The following is a 27,346-nucleotide window of genomic DNA, read 5'->3' on the forward strand; positions in this document are numbered from 1 at the left end:
ATTGAGACTGTCAGGATACTAGCAGCCAGAACTAATCATCACCACCACACAAAACACAGGGTCAACTGTGGAATCAAGTCCTTACATTTGTGAAAATTATATCATCTTTCTTTCCAGACATCTGCCCTAATTTAATCAGAACACATCACAGGCTTTTCAGCATAAACCTCAAGCAAGCAAAAACAGTTTTGGGTGTACAGTAAACATGTTTAAAATAAACTCTATGGGACTAAAATCTGTTTGTCAAATCTGCAGTTTGTTACATGCAATCTTCTCCGCCATATTGGCCTCCCCTTCTATTCATAGACATTTACAGACACATTTACATGTAGACAGACTTGGCATTGAAAGTCAGATCATTTCAACTGGCATGTGAGAAATACTTGGGCAATATTGATTGTAAATCGTTTCATGTAAAAAATCAGTTTTCTAAAGCCATTTGAGTATTATACAGAATTTGTAACTTTTATGTGGTATTGAATAGTAAAATTCCTTATTCCTTAAAATTTCAACATGTTACATTAAATATGGATTTGTTAGGTCTCTTGGGTGAAAATTCAGTTTGCTTTAGCCAGTGTTTTGTTACATGTGATCATAATGTCTATCATAGCAAGCACCTGGATCATCTGAAGAAGTTCATGGTACCCCATCAGTACATCATAACCATATTCCTTACAGCCAGGTTCTGCTGTCCTTCATTCCATCTCATAAACAAACAAGAAGTTTAATTACCACTGTTACCAAATGATTTCATCGCTACCATCATCATATGTCATTAAAAAAATCAACAATACCTATCGTTTTATCCTAATTTCATCAAATTTTTATTTGATGCTTACAGTATTACTAGACATTGATCAAAACTGTTATAATCTTGTCATCATAATCAAGACATTTTCCAAAATTAGTTATAACAAATATCTTTAATGCCATTCAATCTATCCAAATGTCATACAAACTATAATATCAGGTAACTCATTTAAACATACAAATAAAGGGACAAAACCTATATTCCAAATTCTTAGGAAATGACTGACTGACTGACTGACTGAGTTTGGTTTTACGCCGCTTTTAGCAATATTCCAGCAACATCCCGGTGGGGGACACCAGAAATGGGCTTCACACATTGTACCCATGTGGGGATTCGAACCCGGGTCTTCGGCGTGACGAGTCAACGCTTTAACCACTAGGCTACCCCACCGCTCCAGGAAATGAATGCTTAATGCAGAGTACATTGAATGATAGCAACAATATCATGGCCCCGCAGCCCTGAATGGACATCAAACAGTGATGACACCACAGTACACAAGGATGTATCTGGGGTTCCTTGGGAGGTCAAGTAGAAAACATACAGATTTTTTTCAAAATTAGGATGTTAACAAGTTCTCTGTTAATTTATTTGGAAATCCTATAACATATATTGTATTTTAACATTATATGTGATGCATTTATGTAAAACTAGACATTAAAGTCCCTTGATCTGATGCAACAATGTCAAACTCAATTTAAAAGCTCCTTGATCTGACTTTATAATAAGAAACTCAACATTAAAGATTCTAGTTCAGGGCCTAGATTTCCGAAGCTCTCTTAGCGCTAAGATAGTCGTAAGTGCCATACATTAACATTAACTTATGACTATCTTAGCGCTAAGAGAGCTTTGAAAATCTAGGCCCTGGTCCTGTTATAACCCAATTGCACTATTAGATCTATCCTCATGCTGTTGATCACTGGATTGTCTAGTCTGGATTATTTACGACCGCCGCCATGTAGCTGGAATATTGCTGAGTGCAGCGTTAAACAAAATACAAACAGAAGTTAGTTGTAACTCTATGGCATATGTTAAACAGAAAACTTAAACTTTTTCATTTGTGGGGGCGGTGGGGTAACCTAATGGTTAAAGTGTCCACTCGTCACACTGAAGACCCAGGTTCAATTCCCTACATGGGTTCAATGTGTGAAGCCCATTTCTGGTGTCCCCCACGGTGATACTGCTGAAATATTGGTAAAAGTGGCGTAAAGCCATACCCACTCACTCACTCACCCACACTTACTCTTTATTTGTGAATTTTTACTGACATATGCTACAGAACTGGATCTGAATACCTGCCTCTGAGCATGTCAAGATAAATCACATTATCCTACACAACCACGCTCCCCACACACCACCAGCAGGCTTTAATTAAAACTGACCAGTAAAGCTGTTCTAATGCTCAGTAATTCAGCAGGACAATGCATGAACCACAAACATCAATCACAGTTTCACCAACAGAATTGTTGAGAGAATGTTTCTGAATGAAGTTACACATCCCTTACTCAATTACGCAATGGTAATTCTTTTTGTGACCAAAATGGAGAGAGACGAACCCCTTTTGAAACTGAAAACATGTTCCTGAACAAAAGTAACTGAGTGGTTTGGTTTCAGACCAAATTTACAGTATTCCAATAAAATAACTGTGGCATCTTAATCTATCAGAAAGCCGAAAGGTCTTAGACATTTTAACCACTTTGGTAAAAACCCACTGACATGGATATGGTGCAGACAAACCTAAAAACATAATGAGGGCAAAGTGGGATTCAAACCCACTATCACAAGTTCCAGGCACGCCTAAGGGACACAATTCTGTACAAAGAACTCCCCCTTTTAGACAACTGGGCCATTCATGCCCCCACCTTGAACAAGAAAAACCACTTAGGTGGGAATGTAAATATATCCGATTGAGGTGACCTTTTCAAATGTTGTTCACTGAGATGACAATCTTATACAGGTTACTGCTTGAGGCAATATAAAATGGAACAGTCATGTTTTAAGAATGTTGTGTGTAAAATGATTTTTTCACTTGGAAACCTGTTACACATTTTGTTTCACAATTATAATTGGTACATGTCTGCATTTTGAAAAGCTGAAAAGGCCCTCAAATTTAGAATAACACCATGTATCATGGCATGAACACTTTCTGGTATTTCATCTTGCGATCTACATTACTCATGAGATAGTCATCATTGTTTCAGGGCTAAACAGCTGGAGAATCACAGAGTAATGAAATCATTTACCACACACTTTAGTCGGGCTTACTTTGAACAGTACAGGACCATACATTTCATGTACCAGGAATATGGGATGACTTATATGTTCATGTTTGTTCCAGAAACATTATTTGTTTCACAAAAACTCATTTGTTTACTGGGCATGCTTATAGTGAAGAAAAGAGAGAAAAATATTAAATTGTTCAACCTTACACAAAAGTAAACTGTGTGTTTTAAAACAGAGACTGAAAAGTCTCTAACACAATTCCAAGCCACCACGACACCCAAGAATATTAAATGGTGGGATCCTGTACTTTATTACAGCTCATTATCGTTGTAAGAATGTCAAGAGATACACAAGTCTGAGATCTTTTAACACATTGCCAAACCTACAAATGTAACTGGCTGCAGATGACAATCATAATCAGAACACATCTAAACTCTATAAACAGCAGGTCCTGGCACCAAAGGGACATAACTCAACACAGAATAGCTTTAATGACTTGTCCACAGGGTCTCCTTACACAGCTATGAACATGTTCAATTTCTCAAAAAGACAATATGAAAACAACTCATAAGGTTCCATTAAAGCTAAGTGAAGGTCAATTCAAAATGAGATGTTCCAATTTCTCATATTATTTCACGGTTTTCTCAATGTTTTCAGAGCTATGATTCATACAGACACAAGATAAATCCATAAGCATAAAAAAATATTTGCCTTTAAACATGACCCTGATTTGTAGAAGCTTCATCAATCTCATTATCTCACTGATATTCTGTTTTCAGAAGGTATTGCAATTGAATCAACATGTATGGAAAGCACATGATATTGTAGACATCTATGGGCATTTCTGTGAGTTCACAAAAGCATAACTGCATGGCAATACTGTTTGACTTGCCATCAAATCTACATCAGAAAAAACAAAATGGTCAAATGGTTAGGATGCTGTGTCATACGCAAAACAACAGCTGGTTATCTGACCAGTTCATATGAACAGTATTTAAATCGATAATGGTTCATGAATATTCATACAAATACATTAAATACTGAAATTCTGCAACATTTTACTAAAAACTGAAAAAAGTGATTTAGAGTGCTTAAAGAACTATCACACATGTATGAAGGTACATATGTACGACAGTGAAAAGATTGTTTATTTCTAAAATAGCTAAAATAATACTATATCATTTTTAAAAATAGAATACACATTTTGTTTTCCAAATGGTCTTCAATATTTACACAACACTGATACTCTCTAAAGCATTGTTATCAACTTTCTAATTAAAATTCTAGGTGTCTATGTCAAAGGCAATATACATACAATAAACTGCGCTTCATATACCTTGTACTGTCTATAATGACAGTTCAACCATATGCAAATACATACAGTTTTGCAGCAGTACAATAGCTCCACCAACAGCTGTGACCTTCACCTCAAGCTACCCAGCTCACAACCGTACCTACCTTATACCATTTGAACCAGTAATGTCCGATCATACTCACAACAATCATGTCAAAATACAAAAGAGTTTTGCCACTCCGTAAATGACTTAAACAACTTGGTAATTCCAACCTCCCAACCTTCAAATGTGGGTCATCATTCACATAAAACAGAAGGTGACACTTTTAAAGTCATGCCTGACTGGTTTTCACCACAGAGAGCATGTATCACTGCAAATTTCAACCGTACACTCAAATTTACCAAAGATCCATGACTGGACTCGTACGTTGAACGCCTTCCGAGGGACAATGACCGTGACTTCCGACAGCATAATGCATGCATTGTTACTCCAACACTGGACAAAAACTAGATGAAGATCAACACTTTTGCCTTCGAACCCTTTATCAGGCTCCCATAAAGCAATAAATTTTATCACAGGCTCCCAACATCATTCCAGCATTCCCTAGAACAGGTGAGCCCCTGAAAATCAGCTTAGTACTATGTCACCAGTTGAACTCATCAATACATTGTAGTGGACAGCCAATGTACATTCAGTAATTACTGGTGTACCAACATTGCATGTATCATATGGGCGGAGGACTTCAAATGTAGGGTATTATGGCCTACTTATGTCCGACACGCTTCACTCTTTGAATAGAACATAGCATATGATTTATCATGCATGGACTTGCTGTTGGTTTGGTATATATTATTAGTACTAGGATTTATGTGTGATTATGACATGACAGCTATGTGTTCGACAAACAAAACCTATGTAAACCCTGCACATATATTGTGTCTCCCATACATATATTTGACAGGTATAGAAACTGACGCACCTTTCAAAATGTATATGATCAATATCACTCCTGTAACTAAATGTTAGTTTTTTCCCCTGTATACCGGGGTACTTCTCAACAAACAGTTGAAGGCATGAAAGCATTGGGTGTTTATGAAAACATGACTGGGCTTCAGTATTCATGAAGAATCTGAGCACACAAAGTGAGAAATCCCTAATCAATTAATTAATTGAATCATATAATTAATTAAATACAATTATACACAAAAACTGAAAATCAAATAATAGAAACTGTACAGATTCCCATAAAGAAAACTGAAAAAGTCAATGTATTAAACTAAATGCTGAAAAATATTGCAGATATCAATACAGGAAAAAACATCAAAACTAGTCAACTTCAAAAGTAAATACTCTCAAGAAAATACTCTGAACAACAGATAAGAAAATGCCAATGCCAAACTGAATATGAACAGAGGAAAATATATCACCGCACCAGTCAGTGTCAGTGAACGACATAAAAAGACAGACAGAGACCATATCCCTGTCGTACTCCACAAGTTAGCAGGTTAGCTCCAACATCAGGCATGCATCTACACTTGTTCAATAGAGTACCCTGCCAGAATCTGATAGCTTTTAGATTTAGTATTAAGATACTTTCAGTTCCACTTCATAATCACCCTGGATTGAACATGGAGCCGTTTGGCCTTCGTAGTTTTATAACTGAAGGTCACTGAGAGAGAGGTGTAAATTTCTGCTGTAAGCAAAATATATTATGTAGGTCTGTTAAAACATAGATACCAGTACTTATGATTTTCTTACAAAGATAAAGGAAACTTGTTTACATTTACATCATTAAATAATTAAATAGTGCAACAAATTATGACTTTCTAAAATAAATTAAACTGTAAATTAAAAATGTAAATTGTATATTTCTTCTCCTTTTATGCACTGTGGAAATAGTTTGATATTGAAAATGATTTAATCAGAATAATTATGTTCTTATTCTCCTAAAATCTTCTATGTAAAAATGTACAGTGATGCAACTGGATTTCAAGCAAAAACATGAAGTATGTAGATATTGATTAGGGGACAATTATGTAAACATATACAGGTTTTATCATGCTCTTGTTTTCCATAACTGGTATCAAATTGTAACAACAGAACAATGTCTATGAAGAAGCATATGAACATTCAACCTTTTTACAGGGCTTCAGTGGATGCATTCCTACAGAAAGATTCCGAAAGATGCAACAAAGATAAGATTTGACTTTAGCATGCAACTAACAACTGAATGTACAAGCTATCAGACTCTGACAGAATAAGACCCATGAAGGCAACTGGTCCCAAGCTGTTACCTTCTTTGTCACCCGTGGACGTGGACTAGGGCGTCGTAGGCGCGGTTTAGGAGGGATCGGGGGTGGGCCCCGGCGAGATGAGCCTTCAATGTCGGCTTCTCCACTCACGTTTAACGACACATTGTGAGGCAAGCTCTCAGCAGATAGCTAGTTCATATACAGTAAACAAAACACCACATCAACAACAACAATATTAATCTTGGAGCACAAGACTGGATGATGGATCAGAAATACAGTGATGATGGAGATGATTTCTTTGTCGATAAAAAAGCATCAGATTAATTTGTTTCAAAATGTCTTCAGTTTTGAAATTCAGAGATGTTAATGTCCTATAACTAAATTAATAGTTCATCATTAGAAATTTAATCATAATTTGACAGAAATGACGAACAAATATTACCTTTTCAAAACTGTCATTTTCGAACAACTTAAGAATTTGATATGATATTTGCCAAACCATATAAAAAAACTCATTTTGACAGAGGTACTGAGGAACAGACTCCTCAATACTTAAAACAATTCTTACATTTATTGTTTTTCTCATCTCTGTTTACATGCCATGGGATTTAATTAGCAAGAAAAAAATAATATTTCACAATGAAATTGACTGCAACATATCAACAAATTTTACTGAAAAGAATTTACTTCTGATCCAGCACATAAGTCTATGAAACTAGTGCTCACATATATACTATAATGCTAAAATGCAAAATCAAACTTCTACTTTTACACAAAAATGACATTTAATAGATAAAATTAAAAACATAACAAAATGTAAACAAACAGAAAATTTCACAAACACATAAAAACCTTTATATAATGTACATCAACCAAGTAAGTAACTGTGAAGTTGTGCTTGCAAGACAACTCATGCTATGTGCATTAAATCCACCAGTGCCTCTCATGGTGTATGTCATGTAAAAATACAACTTCCAAAATTCAAACTACAAAATCACTACATCAGAATGCATAAATTAGGTCTTTAATTTGCCAGTGATGGATATAGACAACTGCTAGCCTTAACTGCTGCTGTGTGTGCACTTACTGACTGCATGCAATGTGAATGAAATATACATCAAACAGCAACACAGAGACAGGTTAATATGATGATATACCATACACTACAGAGGTTATATACAAGTATATACACCACACATACCACGCTCTATGATGATGGTAACAATGCAGTTACTATGGAGACCAATACAACATGTTACAGGGAAGTACTACATTAAGGTCATACTACTATCATAAAAACTTCATTAATGATTTGGGAGAGGGCTTGAAAGGTTAGCTTTGTATCTCAAACACTTTTTATCAGGCTTTTTCATAAAAGAAAACAAATTGAGTGATGATTTAATGACACAGATTCCAAGAACAGATATATTTTAATTCAGTCCTGATAATAGCCCTCTGCCTAATTTTTGTATTTTAACCTAGCATGATTAAATGCTATGGGTTAAAGTGCAAAGTTGACAAGCATCATCATTTTGTGAATCTAAATTATCACAAGGCGAGACAAACACATATATTACTTTCTTGCCTACAATACACACTTGACTAGAATAGAATCCCTCTGCAGATACACAATTTTGGAATAAATGCAATCTTTTTATAAGAAATAATGCAGCCAAAATTTCAACTTTTTGCCTAATTACAGATTACACTAACTTTGGTCAAATTAATGTAGCGAGTGAAAAAGTTAAAAATAAATGTTATGTCACTTCGGGCAATGTTACAGCCAAATCGTGATGACTCAAATCAATGTAAATTTTTCAACATGATGAACTACAAACTAAATCTGAAGCTACTCTGACACTACCTGGTGATCTACAGCAAAGAAATAGAGGTGTTTAGGTCCTACTACAACTAGTACATTGAAGTCTATCATACTATTGTAAACTTCAGCCTGCAAGAACTATATATTGATTTGTCACTACAAGAAGCACGTAAATTTGGACTAAAAACAGTTGTCCAGGACACTGTACATGTGAGAAATTATCACAACAACCAAATCTAAGTTGCTTGTGAGATGCTTGTTTGTTATTTAATGCCGAACTTAGCAATATTGCAGCTATTTGACGGTAGCCAATTTCCTCTGGACAGAGAGTCCAGTGATTATACTTTGGGCAACTATGCAATTATGACATATCATCAACCAAGTCACACAGATGACCATCTGATTCATTAAGCCATGTCTAATGAGTTAGCAGAAGAACCTCGTGGTATGACCTGCAGAGGTTGTTTTTGGGACCTGTTTCAATCCCATACCTCATGGTATGACTTGCAGAGATTGCTGAGGACCTGTTTTAATCTTGAACCTCGTTGTATGACCTACAGAGGTTGTTTTGGACCTGTTTTAATCTCGAACCTCGTGGTATGACCTGCAGAGATTGCTGAGGACCTGTTTTAATCTTGAACCTCGTGGTATGACCTACAGAGGTTGTTTTGGACCTGTTTTAATCTCGAACCTCAAAAATGACCTACAGAGGTTGTTTTTGACCTGTTTCAATCCAGTACCTCATGGTATGACTTGCAGAGATTGCTGAGGACCTGTTTTAATCTTGAACCTTGTGGTATGACCTACAGAGGTTGTTTTGGACCTGTTTTAATCTCGAACCTCGTGGTATGACCTACAGAGGTTTTTTTTTTTACCTGTTTCAATCCAGTACCTCATGGTATGACTTGCAGAGATTGCTGAGGACCTGTTTTAATCTCGAACCTCGTGGTATGACCTACAGAGGTTGTTTTTTTTACCTGTTTCAATCCAGTACCTCATGGTATGACTTGCAGATTGCTGAGGACCTGTTTTAATCTCGAACCTCGTGGTATGACCTGCAGGGGTTGTTTTGGACCTGTTTTACTCTCAAACCTCATGGTATGTAGACCACGTAATAATGGTCAAGGGATTTAATTTTCAATAATTTAAACAATGTTTCATTCTTTAATTTTGATATGTTTTGTCAGGAAGGTAAATTCAAATCAGACTGATTTACAACTAGTTCACACACATTGGTGTCAAATATTATGACTTGAACAAAACCATTTATTGAACACGATAGCAGCTACTTCTTATTAGATTTAAACCAAGAGCCAACGGAATATTTCACTGAGAAGATGAAGGTTGGTAACAAAGTATCTCTGGGTGGCTGCCAATATCAACACCACTGACACATGCATGTGACACAACACAATAGACGTGCAACAAGAACAACAATGTTGTGCATCCCAACAGATAACATGATGTTAGCATGGTACATTACAGGAAAACCTAGAAATACCGCATAGAAGAAAATTGGAATTGAATCGATCTTCCACAAATTACTAAAGACATTGATTGGTAGGATTGAAAAGCAGGAGTTAATGTTTGGGTTTTAGTTTTAAATAGTCATCTGATAGGGGCATCAAGTCCACCTTTACAATCTGAACTGTGGCGCCACATTGTGGTATCCAAACTACAGTAGGCACCACATGCTGTGCTAACCATGTTCTCTATGAGTTAAATTACTCCTGGGATCTGTTTTTGTGTGAAATTCACCACAATCATTGTGTATCCGGTTATCTAGAGTAATGATAATCAGATTGTGCGCTTTGAGCATCCTTATGTTTGGAAATAGAAACGCACTGTTATTTATTATTATAATATGTTACTTTCCAGAAGGTGACTGATAGCCATAAAGTAATTCATGTGTTCAGTCAGTGTATGAAATAAGCCAAAACTCCAGCCAGACATCAGGGCTTGTAACTTCAAAATGTTACCAGCCCAAAATGGATTTAACGAGACCAAAAATGCTGAATTTACTCAGATGTATGGAACAGACCATAGGCTGACTAGCTGTAAATTTAGACCGTCCGTCAGATATCTAGACCGTCTCGGGCGGTCGGACCGGCCTTATTTCATACACTGGTACAGTCATATCGCTCCCCAATGCAATGCTGAATATCTGTCGTCTATAAGGCATAAAACCCTTCCTAGTCACTTTTTTAAGTTAATATACACATGTACTGTGTCTGTGGTGAGAGAAAATGGTTTTGTTAATCTACTCTACGCTGGGCACAAAATAGAAATCCATCAATCAGGACCACACCCAGCAATCACCCACATAATCAGCTTATGTCTTACAGCTTGTTCCATCGTCTTAACAACAGATACATTATTGACTTCCTTGTAATCCGGAGAGACAAATGGAGACTGATTTAGCATCAATGGCTACAAAACCTGGAGAAATACCAACAACAAGCACCATATTTTAACGGTTTTGGTATGACATGGCCAGGGACTATTCAACCACAAACCCACTGTCTGCAGAGATACTTTAGCTACTATGTCATGGAGGCTGTCTAATAACTTTCAGAAAACGTCACGACTTCATAGACAGGCGTATAAAATGTTCAAAAGGGTCAGAGAAGGTACCATTCATCTGCATGTAAAATCATATGTTTCATGTGCATATGGGATGTAAAACAACTGAACCCTTTTCCTAGTCAGTATTCACTGATTTAGAAATCACCATCCAGAGCCTTGTGAACTACAGCCTTGAGTTGCGTGACAGCATGGATTATGGTGTGTGTGTGTGTCCACAAATCTCCTTAACATCGTCATAAGTACAGTGATATCCTCTGCCTTCAGCCTAGTGTTGCTGCACACACACAAACTGGGTTTCTCCATACAGATGCATTACATTCAAACTCTATCAAAATCATTAATGTTGACAGTCCAGCTGAGCGTTACGTGACAAACAGAAACAAAAAGCCACGGTCTGATATATAAGCAAGCTAAATCTTCTTTTTTTTGTTCAGGCTGTTTGTACCTTAAAGCTCTAAACAGCAACATTTTTACAACCGTAAGACAGTGACCTATAAATAATAGTCAGAACCAAACAATCGAGTGATTGACATAGATAAAAATACTGCCCCTTCTTTCAGATTCTGACCCTTGTTTCCCTATAATTAACTCTTAAAGACTTTCCGCTTTACCGAACCCCAGCATCTACACTAATGGCGGGTTTGAGCTGATAAAACAGTCATTTTCTTCTGCATAAATTCACAGGGTTATTTCCTGGTAAAGCAAGAGCATGATTACACTGGATAATCAGAACAACACAGTACCAGTACTATGATCAACCTGGATGCAAACAAGCCATTATTATAGTCATCACTATTATTGTGTGCCATGAAGCAGATATATTCAGAACGAGCACCAATCAATCCATCCCATCATATTTCCAAATAGTATCTAGCCAACCATACATGATTCAGGGAAATCACACCTAAGAAAGTTTGTACTAAGCAACATGTTCAGCTGTTGTTATCTTTGTCTGTGTAATTCAATGGTCATGAACTACTGAAGGGAGACATCTGTGCATGAACTCTGTAAAAAGGGCAGCAGTAAAATCTCAGTTGTTTGTTTATCTTCTCAAAGTGTTTGCTTGTTTCTTGTTTGACACTGCATTCATCAATATGACAACCCAGCTATGTGACAACGGTTTGTAAACAATTCTGGATCAGACAATCCAGTGACTGGAAATATCATGACATGCATCAGCAAGCTAATTACATGTATAAGCAAGTCCCTCCATGTGCCCCCATCTTAACACAGATCTTCACAGGGTCACATCAATAAAATTACGTCCACATGACAATGGGTGCTACTTACATCAACATTTAGAATCAAACTTTATCTGTGCCAAATGCAATAAAGATGTCAAGAGGTAACTACCCTGTCAAATTTAATAATGAAAAATATCAACAGTTTTATATTCAGACAAAAAACTATTTCCCTTCAGTAATGAAAAGATGAACGAATCAAGTTTCACTCAATCATCAGGAATAGTTCAACACAGCAAATAATCATTCACCCTGCATGTGTGGCCAGTGAATGTACTTTTAAGTGGACTAACATGAGTTGATGGCATAATTCAAGTCCATCATGAGGATTTCTCTCATTGTAGCTAAAGGTGTGGTGTGTACTTTGAACAGTACTTCAGCTGTATTACTTTCTGTGGGAGACAAGCCAGAAGTGATACAAGTCTTTGTCACCACTTTGGTTACAGCTATAATCATTTGTGGCAAATCTGAATTCGATTCTTCAGTCTTTTTTGTGTGAGAAGGGGACACAACTCTGAGCAGAACTACAGTGCTGAAGACAACTGGCTGCTCCATACTGTCAAGGTGTCATGTAACTGTAAGGACCTAGTATTTGATGGTCAGCTAAGTTGATTTGTTTTACTTCACAAGCTACATTTAATTTCAAATGGGTCAATAATTTAGTATTGGGGTCATTCACTACAAGCTATGTTAATGATGTCAGTGAATAGCATGGCAGCGTTAGACAGGTGCTGAAGACAAACATGCAGCAGATCAGAGAAGTATATCGGCTGACCCACTCATCAAATATGACAGCAACTTTGAAACCTTATTACATATACCCCTTGACAACAATCCCCTCAACATTCATAATCAACTCATTTCCCCAGGTCCAATTTACACAAATGCACATATTTGATGAGTGTTTTAGCCATCACAGTTAATCAACCACTATATGTATATTAAGCATATGATCCACAACCCATGAACAGATAAAACTGTGCCCCATATGTCAGTGAACTGAACACAATTCTGAAAAATAAGTTTGTAAGTTTTCATCAAACGATTCTGACAATACATGTACCTGATCTGAATCCAATTCAAATTGCTTGTCCGGGCTCTCCGGTACTATATCAACAGCGATATCCATAGCACCATGTGATTCTGTCCTTGGCGGAACAGGAGGAGCGTCTTCATCTTTAAACTGGAACAGTTCTGCATTGGCTATGCCCATATCAACACCAAGAGTAGCTTCTTCATATGAGGGCAACGGTGCCATGACCTCTCGGGATAATGGCGCCATAACTTCATGAGTTTTTACCGACTGCACAGCCTCGAAATGTTCTTGCGTGATATCGCTGGAAACTGGTTCCACGCTTTCGTACTGAAGTCTCTTCACATGAGGCTCCACGTGCTCATAGCTTACGCGAGTGTCAACACTACCTAAGGCTTGGTCATAGCAAGGTGGGGAGTCCTCTTTGGGAGGTGACTTAATCGGGGAGGTCTTTTTGGGAGAGGTTTTTCGGAATATTTTCAATTCATCATCACTCTCGTAAAAACTGTCTTTTCGTTGCGTCCCGATTTTTGTGCCTATTTCTCCAGAGGAAGAGGAAACGGATCTGTTTACTGTTGTTTCCTGGGGAAGCATTGTGATTGTTGTGGAATCGGCCAGCTGGTCCGTGAAATTTGTCCCCCGGGCAGATTGTGGCAGATCAGAAAGGGCGGGTGCAGTTAGCAATGGAGGCTGCAGAGTCGGAAAATAACATTGTGACCAGATAATAACCGTACACTTAGCCTACAGAAGCTTGGCCTCACAACAGAGTATAACAGTCATAGTCACCATCTGGTTATACAGCATGTTGATGTAATTGCCGAATCATCTGAAATTTGCTTCCACAGTTATTTCTAAAACAATAATATTCATATTAATAGTAGGGCTACCACAATCTGTAGCTGACTTGTAGATACACTTTAGATAATGACTTGACTTTGGAAACGTTGAGTCTTGGAACAATAAAAGACACAAACATAACACTATTACACGCTCAAGAGCTTACATGAACTCATCTTCCTCTGTTGTGAGTACAGTGTACAGATCTGTACACTCAAGATTCTGGACGGCCAATAGAAACTGAGACAAAGACACAACTAGGATCTCCAAATCCATGTTTGTCTTTCTGTCAGTTTTGCATACCAAACCAAACATAAGAAAGATAGAAATTGCAGAAATAAAATAAAGCAATTCTCAGAAGTTCATGCTCTGAGATCATCAGTCACACCTTGCCATAATGCCCAAACAATGCATAGAGATTTGTAAACTTGCAAAAATGAAATAAATAGCAAAACATTTAAATTGACGTAACCAAATTTACATAAATTTTGTTCGTGACAATGATTACCATAGAAAAAATAATTCAAGATTACTTCATGAGACAAACGTAACAAGAGAATACTGGAACACCATTCATTTGAGCAAGTTTACAAACTGGTTATTATAAACATTTTCCACTAAATGCACAAGAAACCATTGACATAACAAAGATGAAGATACCATTGATAGCAGAAGGATATGAAAGGCGAAGATACTACCAGATACTGCATGACGTGTGTACTGATGATATGGTAAACTTCTTGTGATAAAGATAAAGAGATACACTATTCAAAATAAGTTAAAGAACAGACAATATTTCAAACAATCAGCAGTTCTTTAACTTGTTTCGAGTAGTATCCTTGCATGTGATGATGAGAATGAGAATCAGGAATTGTGAATTTGTGAGGATATATTTCTAATGTGATGAAGAATTTGTGATGAAGAAAGATTTTGAGGTGATGCAGGTGTCATGTTATCTTACACACCATTCACTACACATATATCCTTGGAGAACATGTCCAACATCCTCTTGTTTGTTTGAAACATGAAATGGGCAAGGGAGATAAGGGAGGTAACTCTGCAAGCCTTGCCCTTCTTGTTGAAACTTCAATAAAGGAGTAGCTGTAGTAATTTGCTAAATATGATCTTAAGCATTGTATATTTCATTGTACTGTTTGTATTCAGTGTATTAATATTTCACCTACATGTGTATATTTGTTTGTAATGTATGTGTTTTTAAAGAGAATAATAAGATCTCGTTTCTGGATAGTATATTTGAAAGATAGTTTCAGGAAACAGACTCCTTGACTTAACACAGCCTCTGAATACAGAAAGGCACCCATTAATTCAGACTGTAAATAATAAAGGCTGACACTTACCTGAATGTTATCTCTCATAAAACTCGGGATTAATTAGAAGGGAATAAACACATGCTCATTCTCCAAGCAATATCATTTAACTGTTACTGTCACATGACAGGATTAATGAGTCACATGACTGGATTAATGGTCACATGACAGATCAGTGATCTCATGCCCACATTACCTGATTCTCCCCCCTAAAGTTGTCAGCCAGGGGCAGTGGTTTCGCTACCCCAATTCGAACCACGCCTTTTCCTGCGCCTTTCAGAGCCTGTACTGCCTCATCCAATGTGGCGTGCTCTACGTTGATGTCGTTGACAAAGATGAGACGGTCACCTGGCACCAGTCGTCCATCTAGTTGAGCAACACCTTTCGGCACCAAGCTTCGTATCACAATGACAGTCTCGTTAGGATTCACAGGGTCCTGATGAATATAGAAACTCAAGCTTATTGTCACATGTATATTAAATAAAAGAGCTGATGCCAAGAGTTTGGTTTTATTGTCATTTGTAAAATTATTTCATGTGTATATTGTTTAATGCCAGTGTCTGACACAATATCATTATGTGTATGGGAATTAGCAAACCACTGTCTAACACCATTACATTGATTGTATGTGAACTAGCATACCACTGGTTACCCAGTAACATCAGTTGTATGGGAACTAGTTTACCACTGTCTTACACAATAACATCAGTTGTATGGGAACTAACATCAGTTGTATGGGAACTAGCATACCACTGTCTTACACAATAACATCAGTTGTATGGGAACTAGGTGTCTAACACATTAACATCAGTTGTATGGGAAGTAGCATCACACTGTATAACACACAGACCTACCTGGTAGTCTAGAATACTGAATCCCAGTCCCTTATCTTCCTTCAGGAGTTCAATAACAACTGGCTCGCTGCTCCACATTGCCAGATTTGTCAACGGCTCTAGTGAACGAGACTTGCTTTTGTTGAGCGAATTTAGAACAGCAGTATCCGTTGATGACAGTGCCATTTCCGACTTGGCTTTGACCAATCGTTCACTTGCTGGAAAGTTTGTATGGACCCCTGTGTTGAACACACTGCTGAGAAATTGGGCGTCCTTATGTGCATAGGTTTCAGTGGTTTGAGTCTTGCGTCTGGCGCACACCAGACGGACATGCTGAGGCAAATCCTTGAGAATGTTGACCACCTCCACATGATTCAAACCAAGCAGCCGTTTACCATTCACCTGTAACAATGAAATAAATTTGTTAGATGAATTTAAACAGTACTAAGGAATTATGAAATAACAAATGTTTGCCACTAATATGACAATGTCCCCTGCTGCTAAAGAAGAATGAATATTTATAACATATTTACTACTTTATATTTTTTGGTCTTATACAAGATGCCTGAAGTGATTGGTGTCTGTATAATCACCTAATGTAGGCTGTCGACATAATTGAAGACATTGGGTGCAATGTTGTATGAGACATCGCGTTTACAGTCGTGGCGACCTTGAAGATAAGGTCAAGGTCACCCAAATCAACTGGTGTCTGCATAATCCCCCAATGTAGGCTGTCACCAAATTTGAAGACATTGGGTACAACAGTGCATGAGATATCACGTTAACAAGTTTGAAAAGTGTTCTGTTCTGTGAAAATAAGGTCAAGGACACCAAAATCGAATGATGTCTGCGTAATCCCCAAATGTAAGCTGTCACCAAATTTGAAGACATTTGGTACAACAATTCATGAGATATCGCGTTAACAATAATCGCGACATATGTACGTACAGACGCTGCTGATAACATAGTCCTCTGTTCCGCGTTGTGGCAGGGGACAAAAATAGCTAAATCTATCTGGCATTTAACCAACAAATCTGTCTCCTTGGTTCTGAAGCATCAGAGAGAGTCCTTCATTTTTTTCAGAAAAAGGGCTAGTTGTAGTCATGCAAAGTAACTACACCAATATTAAATGTGTTTTTTTTGTATGGGCACGTAATCTGAAAACTGTCTGGCTGAATCTGGGTGGTGCCTACCTCCAGTAGCTCGTCCGCACTGATGAGGTGACCATTGAGGCCGACAGGGCCGTCCGGCAAAATTGAGCGTATGTAGTGATGCGGTCGAACTTCCACTCCGTTCTCCACATCGACAGTCCCCTCCAAACTGATACCCAGGCCACCTCCTTCCTTGAACTTGGACAGCTGGGCGACCTGCGCATTCACAAAACAGTTTACATTTTCAGCTTATCTAAGGGAGGGTACACTGTTCTGCAAACCTGTTGTTGGGCAATTTGAAGTCACAAGCATTCATAACACAAGTTTCTGGTATGTCTAAGGGAGACAACTCTGCTTGGCAAACCTGTTGCTGGGTAACATGTAGAGTGACAAGCAATCTTAACCCAAGTTTCCTAGTCTTAACAGTATTCCACATATAATCCAATCCCATTAAAATAAAATGTTTATCTCCGATATGATACCTGCCAGTACAAGACACCTCTATAGAGTAAGTGAGTGAGTTAGTTTAGTTTTACGCTGCTTTTAGCAATATTCCAGTAATATCACGGCAGGGAACTCCAGAAATGGCTTCACACATTGTAACTATGTGGGGAATCGAACCCGGGTCTTTGGCATGTCGAGCGAACTCTTTAACCACTTGGCTACCCCACCACCCCTTCCTCCATAGAAGGTTGAGACAGGCAAACCCCCAGATTGATCCATGTGAAGGAGCCAGTCTGAGGTTCTAAAATGATTCTGCTTCATTTGTTCAACATTGATAATTAATCCTTTTGTTTGTATACACCATGTCACTCCATAACTACAGTATGCATCAAATATCCATATCAACATGGTAACCTCTCTCTTGGATTCCAGACTCCTCGAATAAAAACCGTTACAAGATACACAAATCAGATATGTTTGTCTGAATGGTCAGCTCACTCATCCTGAAAATTTCCAAGCTCCAATGCTGATTACAAAATTAACCTGATGAGACCTACTCTGGATCTCATTTGGGAGATATCCCATAAAAAATAGAATTCAATAAGAATGCATTTCAGTCAAACACAAGATCTGACAAACCCTTGATCATAATCATGGCGTATCAAGGATTCGAACCCATTATAGTTGGATCAGAAAACATCTATGATTGTAAACATTGTATGTCAAACTGTGGCTCCTTAGTTCATTAATATTTATGTTTAGTTTTTAGTCTCATTTGGTAACTAGTTTTTGACAAAGCCACAATAAAATCAATGCTATTGCTAAGATAAATAAATGTGACCTAGAACAAAAGGTATTTGCTTTTTCATTAATTTGCATACAAACATCTCTCAATGTATTAATTCATTCCTGAACCATCAATTTTTTTTCTAAACACATATCATGACATAAAATCCCTGAGACATTGCACATGAATAATCATCTATGATATATTTGAGACAAACAATAAAGCCAAATGATTATTATTCACATGAACTTTTAGATTACATTATTGAACCAAGTAAGCTCAATAACAACTCCAGACTATCTAAACAGACCTATTTCATAAGAAACTAGTCCTACTGCTAGACATCAAATCATATTTCAAAGACTGGAATCAATGAGAAGCATCTTGTGTCATAGAAATCACACAGCCAAGCAGCTAATCCTACTTCTAAATACCAAATCATGTTTGAAACATTGGAATCACTGTGAAGCACCAAGTGTTATTCCAAGCAACAGATCCTGAAGATGATCAAACTGTCTCTGTACATAATAAGGGAGATATTGATCAGGACTGTGTAGGTACCCATCTGTCAAGTGATGGAGGTCTCACCATCCAATAATGACAGCAATTTACACCATCTTCCCTATTTTTTAACCCATCGATTAGCTGTGAATCAGGAATGACATGACGGGCTGCGCCTTTTAAGGAGACGTAATGTATATGATTACCACAGGAAGAAGAAGACATTACACGGGAACATGGAACCGCTGATGATACAAGCGGTACGCTGTCGATAAATTATCCCATCATAATGTCATCGCCTTTTGGAGAGTGCAAGCATGGCCTTAGAATTCTTTACATCGATGAACTGAAGTTTTTATGAAGGAAAGATATTGATCTGCTTATCAAATCATTTGCAGAAATTGATCTCTCAGCAAGCAATATTCTGTGTGTAACAAACTGAGCAGGAGGTGGGTATCCTCAACTGTAATCCTGGGGGTGAGGACAATGTGTGTTATGCAAACAGTTCAGCGTAATGGAAGGGTGAGCCTTTGTTGGAGATGAACGAACCCTCTCCAATTCGGTCTTCGACATAGAGAATAATTGTCCTGAGTAAACGTGTAAAAGAATACGTTGAAAACATGGCCGCTGGTGTGTTTGAGTTTGGTTAAATGATGCAATCAGCTAGCATCTTGAAATGTACATGTTTCAATCGTGCAGTATTGATAAGTACATAGGATCAGCTTGGAAAAGCAATTCAACTGAGACTCTGTTAAATGCAAAATTCCAAATTAACGGAAAATCCATGATGTAGCCTGAAAGAATGCTGTTTCTCTTTGGGTAGTGGTAGCAATCTATTTGTAACTCTGTCAGCCGTTTGGCTTTTATACTGATCAAACCTTTTCATCATTGGTAAAATAAATGAAAACGCCAATGGTACGATAGTACTGTCTTGATTAAAGATCTACAGATATTTCCATAAAAGGGTCTGGCAAACAGGGACCCATTTCCAGTGTCAGCCTACGGAAGAGATAATGAAACTAAAGCTACTTGTCTGTATGGAATCATTGAGACGAAAATTCAGCTTTTTCACACATTTCCAATTCCAGTTAGAGGTGTATCCAAAACAGAATCATCTATTCCTCAAAGGTCATCAGTTCATGGTCAAGGTCACATCACATCCATCTTAGTGGATAGTGAGTGAGGGTTTGGTTTTACAACACCTTAATGTATATTTCTGCCATATCACAGCAGAGTATATGTGAATCAGTCCAGATGGTCTTCCAAGTGACCAGATAAATCCTATCCCAGTTAGTTACCTCACTGCCCACTCCCGCCATCCTGAGACGGAGTGGAAGGGTTAGTTCCTTGTTTCAGTCACAAGGAAGTACATCTGGATTGTGAATGTATATTCATGAACCATACCAGACTGTTATGTATTGTATGTACAAATCTTGTAAACTGGAAAATTGTGTAATAACCTTGATTTTGGCAGCAGGGGCTCATTTCTCAAAACAATCAACTGAAATAACTGCAACATATCCAGGATAAAAATAAGGGGCAGAAACAAGAGGGTTAATCAAATGTGCCAGAAACTGATGTCATAGGTAAGTGAACTCCAGAGCAGGATAAACAAATAAGAAGGAGCACCTTAACCTATTAGATGGATAAGACCCGATATGTGTGCACTTACAACCACTTCGAAGTCGCTGCCGATGAGCGGTTCCCAGCATGCCTTGATGGCGGCCTCCACGTCAGGCAGAAGCTCTCCACCTGGAAGAAAGAACAGTACACCTGTCATTGTCATCACTGTGGTAGTTTGTGGTTCTACTTCATGGCAATATCATCTAACAGACTCCTTCCAGAACTTCATTATTTGTGTGTCTGTGATGGAGATGAGTGTTTATGTAGAGTTCCAGCTTCACCACTGTTGCACACAGTAGTTTAAATGTGAAAACAGTGTTACCTCAGATCATGAGGGAATTGGTTGGAATTAACACTGCATAACCGTATCTCAGTTACCACATCAAGTAGACGTAGCTCTTACATATATTATGTATAATTCAGTCTTGTCACAATGTGTCTAAAATATTACCAAATTAGTCATTATGGCCATGAAAGCTCCACGTAGGGCCTCACGTAGTGCATGGCCTCCTGATTGCCATGTTAGGCTACACATAATGCACGGCCTGTTGATCCCTATGTAGGCCACACTCAGTACATGGTCTCATGATGACCTCATGTAAGGCCACATTTCGTGCATGGCCTCCTGAACCCCAGGAAAGGCCTCACGTAATGCAATGCCACACCCAACAAATAGCTACAACCCAACTAAACCCAACAAATAGTTCCAATAAGAATATAAGTGCTCCATCATCAGTTACTTCAACATGCCTGCTAACATAATTTACACATATGATTGAAGACAAATGTTCTAGGGAAGCAACTTCACACAGCAAACTGGAGCACCTTGGACAAGTGGACTACCCATGCCTCCAGATTATAACAATTACGAGACAAATCAACAATGACCAATAGATCAATACCATGACAGTTCATCATTCTCAGCTTTCTGCAGTTCACATATTCCTTGAAGCATCTAAAATTTTATGGAAGTATTTTTCATTATTTTAATTATAAACAGATCATATTTGTTTGTTATAATCATGTTTCAATGGCCTTTGGTGTGTTATAAATCATTTTACTACAACCTGACATCTGCATAATCTGACATTGTCATTTATTTCTGTTTGTCAATAATCTACAATTCTTCCAACCAGGGTGAAATTAGTAACAATTGCTCCATGTAAATTACACCCCAGGCCATTGACCATTCAATGAAATGAAATATTTGTCATTGCCGTGACAACAAAACATTTTCTTTCATACACCACCGATTCAGTTCATTACCAGTCTGCCAGTCCGTGACAGCTGTACCAGCTACACAATGCAGCAATTATTTATCAAACATGTCCATATCCATGACATGCTGTTCGAGATATTGACAAAAGTGCAGAGATTGGCAGTCTCCAGGTGCATGTCACAAGAGATCTGCTGATCACCCAGAATGGAGAGTCCTTAGCCTGAGGGATCATAATCAGATTTATGAAATTAGTATAATCAGCATCCCAAACCTTCATCTCACATCCCACTTGCACCATCAGCACCAACACCAACATCATCAGCACCAACACCAACATCATCATCAACCACTGATTACTGTTTCCATGATAAATACCTCGCATTGTAATTAAGCGCTGAATCCTTTCTCAGAATATCAAAATGAATCATTATCAGAGGACTAATATTTGGGGATGAAACAATAGCATTTGAATTGATGTTGATAAGAAACATCCATGCCCAAGAATAACAAGTCTCGATTACCTGATGAGTAAATTCCACAGGGAGTAAACGGCAAAATAGCAATGAAAATTATGAATGGATCACTCAAAATCTTTGAGGACAACAGGTGTTTGCGAAAAGAAGGAAATGTCTTGCCCTATAGGAGAAATGAGAAATGCTGTTCACACATTAACTCGGATCAGGAATTTACCTAGGCCATTACAAGCACATGCTTCAACAACTAGCTTCAGTCCCCTATTTCTGATCTGGGATGACCTAAACTCACAGTGCTAGTAATGATAATCAAGTGACCAAGCAAGCACCTGTTTGGCTTCTGACTGATGCTTGCTACATTGGGCATGTGAGACCATGTGGAGCATAACTGGGACTGCCATTAGTCACTGATTTGGGCAAAATGGTAACATTATCTACAAGGATTTTAACTGTACACAACAATAGACCAGAAGGCTGAATCCACTATCTTCTGAGCATTCATCATAGGGAATTGATTACTATCCCTGAAGGAACATTCATCACAAGAGACTGAACCCACTATCTTCTGAAGGAACATTCATCATAACTAGACTGTACCCACTATCTTCTGAAGGAACATTCATCATAAGAGACTGAACCCACTATCTTCTGAAGGAACATTCATCATAAGAGAGGAAGGAACAATCATCATAAGGAGACTGAACCCACTTTCTTCTGAAGGAACATGAGGAGGGAGGCTGAACCCACTTCAAGGAATCTGAAGAGAACATTCATCATATAAGAGACTGAATTCACTTAACATGAGGAAAGAGCAAGAGAGAACATTCGGCAAGAGAACTTGGCAAGAGAAACATTCAACATAGGATGTGTGCAACAACTGCAGTCCCATCAGAGACACTGGACATATTCCTGATGTTGGGACATTGGTAATAGAAAGCCATGTGTCGAAGAACATGACCCTGATACTTGACAATCTCCATAAAACATGAGGTTAACTAGTGAAGGTTGCCTTGCCACAATTCTTCAATTTACTTCCATTTCCAACATGAGAGGCTTTCCATTAAGTGGGAGGAGAGTGGCGGCTTTTACAGACTTTCACCAATTTGCCAGTGTTATCTCATTAGTCTGCTGGGACTAAGGTCAAGCCTGCATAGAGTAGAAAAATCCATGAGGGTCTGATGCCGGCTATCTTGTCTTTGTACCATGACCACACACCAGAGAAGTCAGACAGACTATCCAGACTTTGTACCTTCAGTATGACCACTCACCAGGGTTGCCAGACAGGTTGTCCAGACATTGGGTCCTGAGTGTCATCACACACCAGGGCAGCCAGACAGGTTGTCCAGACATTGGATCCTGAGTGTCATCACACACCTCTGCAGCCAGACAGGTTGTCCAGACATTGGGTCCTGAGTGTCATCACACACCACGGCAGCCAGACAGGTTGTCCAGACATTGGGTCCTGAGTGTCATCACACACCAGGGCAGCCAGACAGGTTGTCCAGACATTGGGTCCTGAGTGTCACCACACACCACGGCAGCCAGACAGGTTGTCCAGACATTGGGTCCTGAATATCACCACTCACCGGGGCAGTCAGACAGGTTGTCCAGACATTGGGTCCTGAGTGTCATCACAGCACAGGTTGTCCAGCAGGGTCCTGAGTGTCATCAGACAGGTTGTCCAGACATTGGGTCCTGAGTGTCATCACACACCAGGGGCAGCCAGACAGGTTGTCCAGACATTGGGTCCTGAGAGTCAGGGTTGTCCAGACATTGGGTCCTGAGTGTCATCACACACCACTGGCAGCCAGACAGGTTGTCCAGACACCTGAATATCACACACACCAGGGCAGCCAGACAGGTTGTCCAGACTTTCCTACCCTGTCCCACCAGACATTGTCCAGACTCCTTAGTGTCATCACACACCAGGGCAGCCAGACAGGTTGTCCAGACATTGGGTCCTGAGTGTCATCACACACCAGGGCAGCCAGACAGGTTGTCCAGACATTGGATCCTGAGTGTCATCACACACCAGGGCAGCCAGACAGGTTGTCCAGACAGTGGATCCTGAGTGTCATCACACACCGCTGCAGCCAGACAGGTTGTCCAGACATTGGATCCTGAGTGTCATCACACACCGCTGCAGCCAGACAGGTTGTCGAGACATTGGGTCCTGAATGTCATCAGGCACCACCAGGGCAGCCAGACAGGTTGTCCAGACATTGGATCCTGAGTGTCATCACACACCAGGGCAGCCAGACAGGTTGTCCCAGACATTGGGTCCTGAGTGTCATCACACACCAGGGCAGCCAGACAGGTTGTCCAGACTTTCTACCCTGAATATCACCACTCATGCAGTCCAGACTTTCTACCCTGGTACCCACTGAGTATGGGTGATTGAGTTTAGTTTCATGCTGCTTTTAGCATTATTTAAGCAGTATTATGGCAGGGGACACCAGAATGTACTCGAGTCAGGCTAGGCTGTCTTGCCTTTGTACCCTTATTTTGAGTATACACCACAGGAGCCAAACAGGCCATTTCCATGTTGTATTGAGTGGACGTCACATGCACTGACCAGACGTTAGTGCTCATATTGACCAGACATCTGGTGTATCTTCTACATCTTGTGAATCAGATTTCCACTTACAATTCTATTTCACTGAAATAAGAATTTTAAAATAATTTATCAAACTTTACAGAATCTGTTCTGAAAGTTGAGATGAGACATTAATACCAGTTTCAACTAATTCCTTTTGGAAAAGCATCCATGATGAAATGTTTGAACTGCCTGAAGGAGAATCAAGACTTGATTACTTGTAATGAAATCTGCTCAAGACACATTCCTCATCGATCACTTCTTGTAATAACATATCCTCCTAATATCAAAATGATGGAAAAAATGCATTGTAGGGATGATGTTTTTAATGCATTGTAAGTTTTTAGCTGGATATTGGGTCTTTTTGTTGCCGTTGTTTCATCAATATACAAGAGGTTGACATTTAGAAAAAGTTGCAATTCCATCCAAGTCCAAGGAAAGCATGAAGCTGCTGTCTCTATAGGATACGGCAGTCTCCACAAATATTAGTCATCAACTTTCAACATCATGACAAACACAGCTAACACAATTAGTCCACATACAAAACTTGATTCCTGTGTCATCTGTGTACATTCGTTTCCTTTGGAATCCATTTGAATCCCCATTCTTTTTTTAAACCAACCTGATAACAATTGTAAATGAAATATACAAAACAAGAGAATAACCTGTCTCAAGGAATAGCTGCCAAAACAGATTCCGTTGGTCATTAAAGGCAAAATAGTGGTGAAAATAATAAGAATTGATCACTGAAAATCACCCCTGACAATAGGTGTTTGCTCACATACAGACATTCACAGCAAAGAATTCAAAGCACCTACAGAAACAAGAAAAGGAAGCTTAACTGCCTTTACAGCAAAAGATGAATAAAAGGAGGATAGTTCTTTTTTGAAAACTGACAAGAGTAGTTCATGTCTCATGATGCTACTCACTGGCTTAAACTAAGTCATCAATGGATAAAAGTCATCGAGTGAGTGAGTGAGTGAGTGAGTGAGTGAGTGAGTGAGTGAGTGAGTGAGTGAGTGAGTGAGTGAGTGAGTGAGTGAGTGAGTGAGTGAGTGAGTGAGTGAGTGAGTGAGTTTAGTTTTATGCTACACTCAGCAATATTCCAGCTATATGGTGGCGTCTGTAAATAACGAAGTCTGGACCAGACAATCCAGTGATCAACAGAATGAGCATCGATCTATGCAATTGGGATATGATGACATGTGTCAACCAAGTCAGCGAGACTCAGACCATTAGGCGCCTCTTACGACAAGTGTGGGTTGCTAAGACCAATTCCAACATGGATCTTAATGGGTCTGTATTCACATGTGAAACCATTGGAATCATATGATTTGTACCTTTATACAAAACCTGCAGCGAAAAACTGTCTTGGGACTTGACTCATAAAGATCCTTTGAACATCACAGTGTTTGTATATTTGAATATATTGTCACTGTCACACTTCTGCTCAGATGAGTTGGGATCAGTATCTGTTTAAGGCATTGTCAGACATCCTCAAAACATTCTTTTTGAACTGGAGCCGTTGTTTTTGCAGGTGCAGAATTTTGTTGATACTTACTGTCAGAATTCTTACACATATATACTATTAACTAACATATGTTTCTTGTATATTTGTATTGGCATAACATGTTATTATCTTTCGGATACCTTGCCACCATAAATGCCGTAGTTGCTCCACAAACAACATTCAATATTAGGATCAGAATCCAAAACAACATGTTGTGACGGATTCAACTTCATCGCTCTTGAGAATGTGAATCCAAGACCAGATCGAGGGCTAGAGCAGATACAAAAAACTGCAACCAATGAAATCAGCAACCAGAACTCAACATCTGCAACAACTCAACATCCACATGAACAACTCACCAAGGGCAACAACTCAACATCCGCATGAACAACTTACCTAGGGCAACAACTCAACATCCGCATGAACAATTCACCTTGGGCAACAACTCAACATCCGCATGAACAACTCACCAAGGGCAACAACTCAACATCTGCATGGGCAACAACTTACCAAGGGCAACAACTCAACATCCGCATAGGCAACAACTCACCAAGGGCAACAACTCAACATCCACATGGGCAACAACTCACCAAGGGCAACAACTCAACATCCGCATGGGCAACAACTCACCTAGGGCAACAACTCAACATCTGCATGGGCAACAACTCACCAAGGGCAACAACTCAACATCTGCATGAACAACTCACCTAGGGCAACAACTCACATCCTCAGTGCAAGGGCAACAACTCTGCATGGGCAACAACTCACCAAGGGCAACAACTCA

The 27,346-nt window shown here is 38.9% G+C and overlaps 1 protein-coding gene across 15 annotated transcripts in view; it reads right to left on the reverse strand.

Moving 5' to 3' along the window:
- The window catches only part of LOC124276345 (multiple PDZ domain protein-like), a 170,896-nt gene that overhangs the window by 94,688 nt on the left and 48,862 nt on the right, over positions 1-27,346 (reverse strand). For 13 of the 15 annotated variants that reach the window (XM_046711986.1, XM_046711985.1, XM_046711983.1 and 10 more), the window contains 6 exons: positions 20,814-20,893; positions 17,452-17,625; positions 16,280-16,660; positions 15,622-15,861; positions 13,291-13,950; positions 6,621-6,767 (listed from right to left, as the gene is read on the reverse strand). In XM_046711986.1, the coding sequence (XP_046567942.1) occupies positions 6,621-6,767; positions 13,291-13,950; positions 15,622-15,861; positions 16,280-16,660; positions 17,452-17,625; positions 20,814-20,893 (1,682 nt within the window). The remainder of the gene's footprint in view (positions 1-6,620; positions 6,768-13,290; positions 13,951-15,621; positions 15,862-16,279; positions 16,661-17,451; positions 17,626-20,813; positions 20,894-27,346) is intronic. The other 2 variants (XM_046711987.1, XM_046711990.1) reach the window with 2 other exon arrangements.

This window comes from Haliotis rubra, unplaced genomic scaffold (assembly GCF_003918875.1).
Source record: "Haliotis rubra isolate DU_JTF1 unplaced genomic scaffold, ASM391887v1 Scf208, whole genome shotgun sequence".
In the NCBI taxonomy this organism is placed as follows: domain Eukaryota; kingdom Metazoa; phylum Mollusca; class Gastropoda; order Lepetellida; family Haliotidae; genus Haliotis; species Haliotis rubra.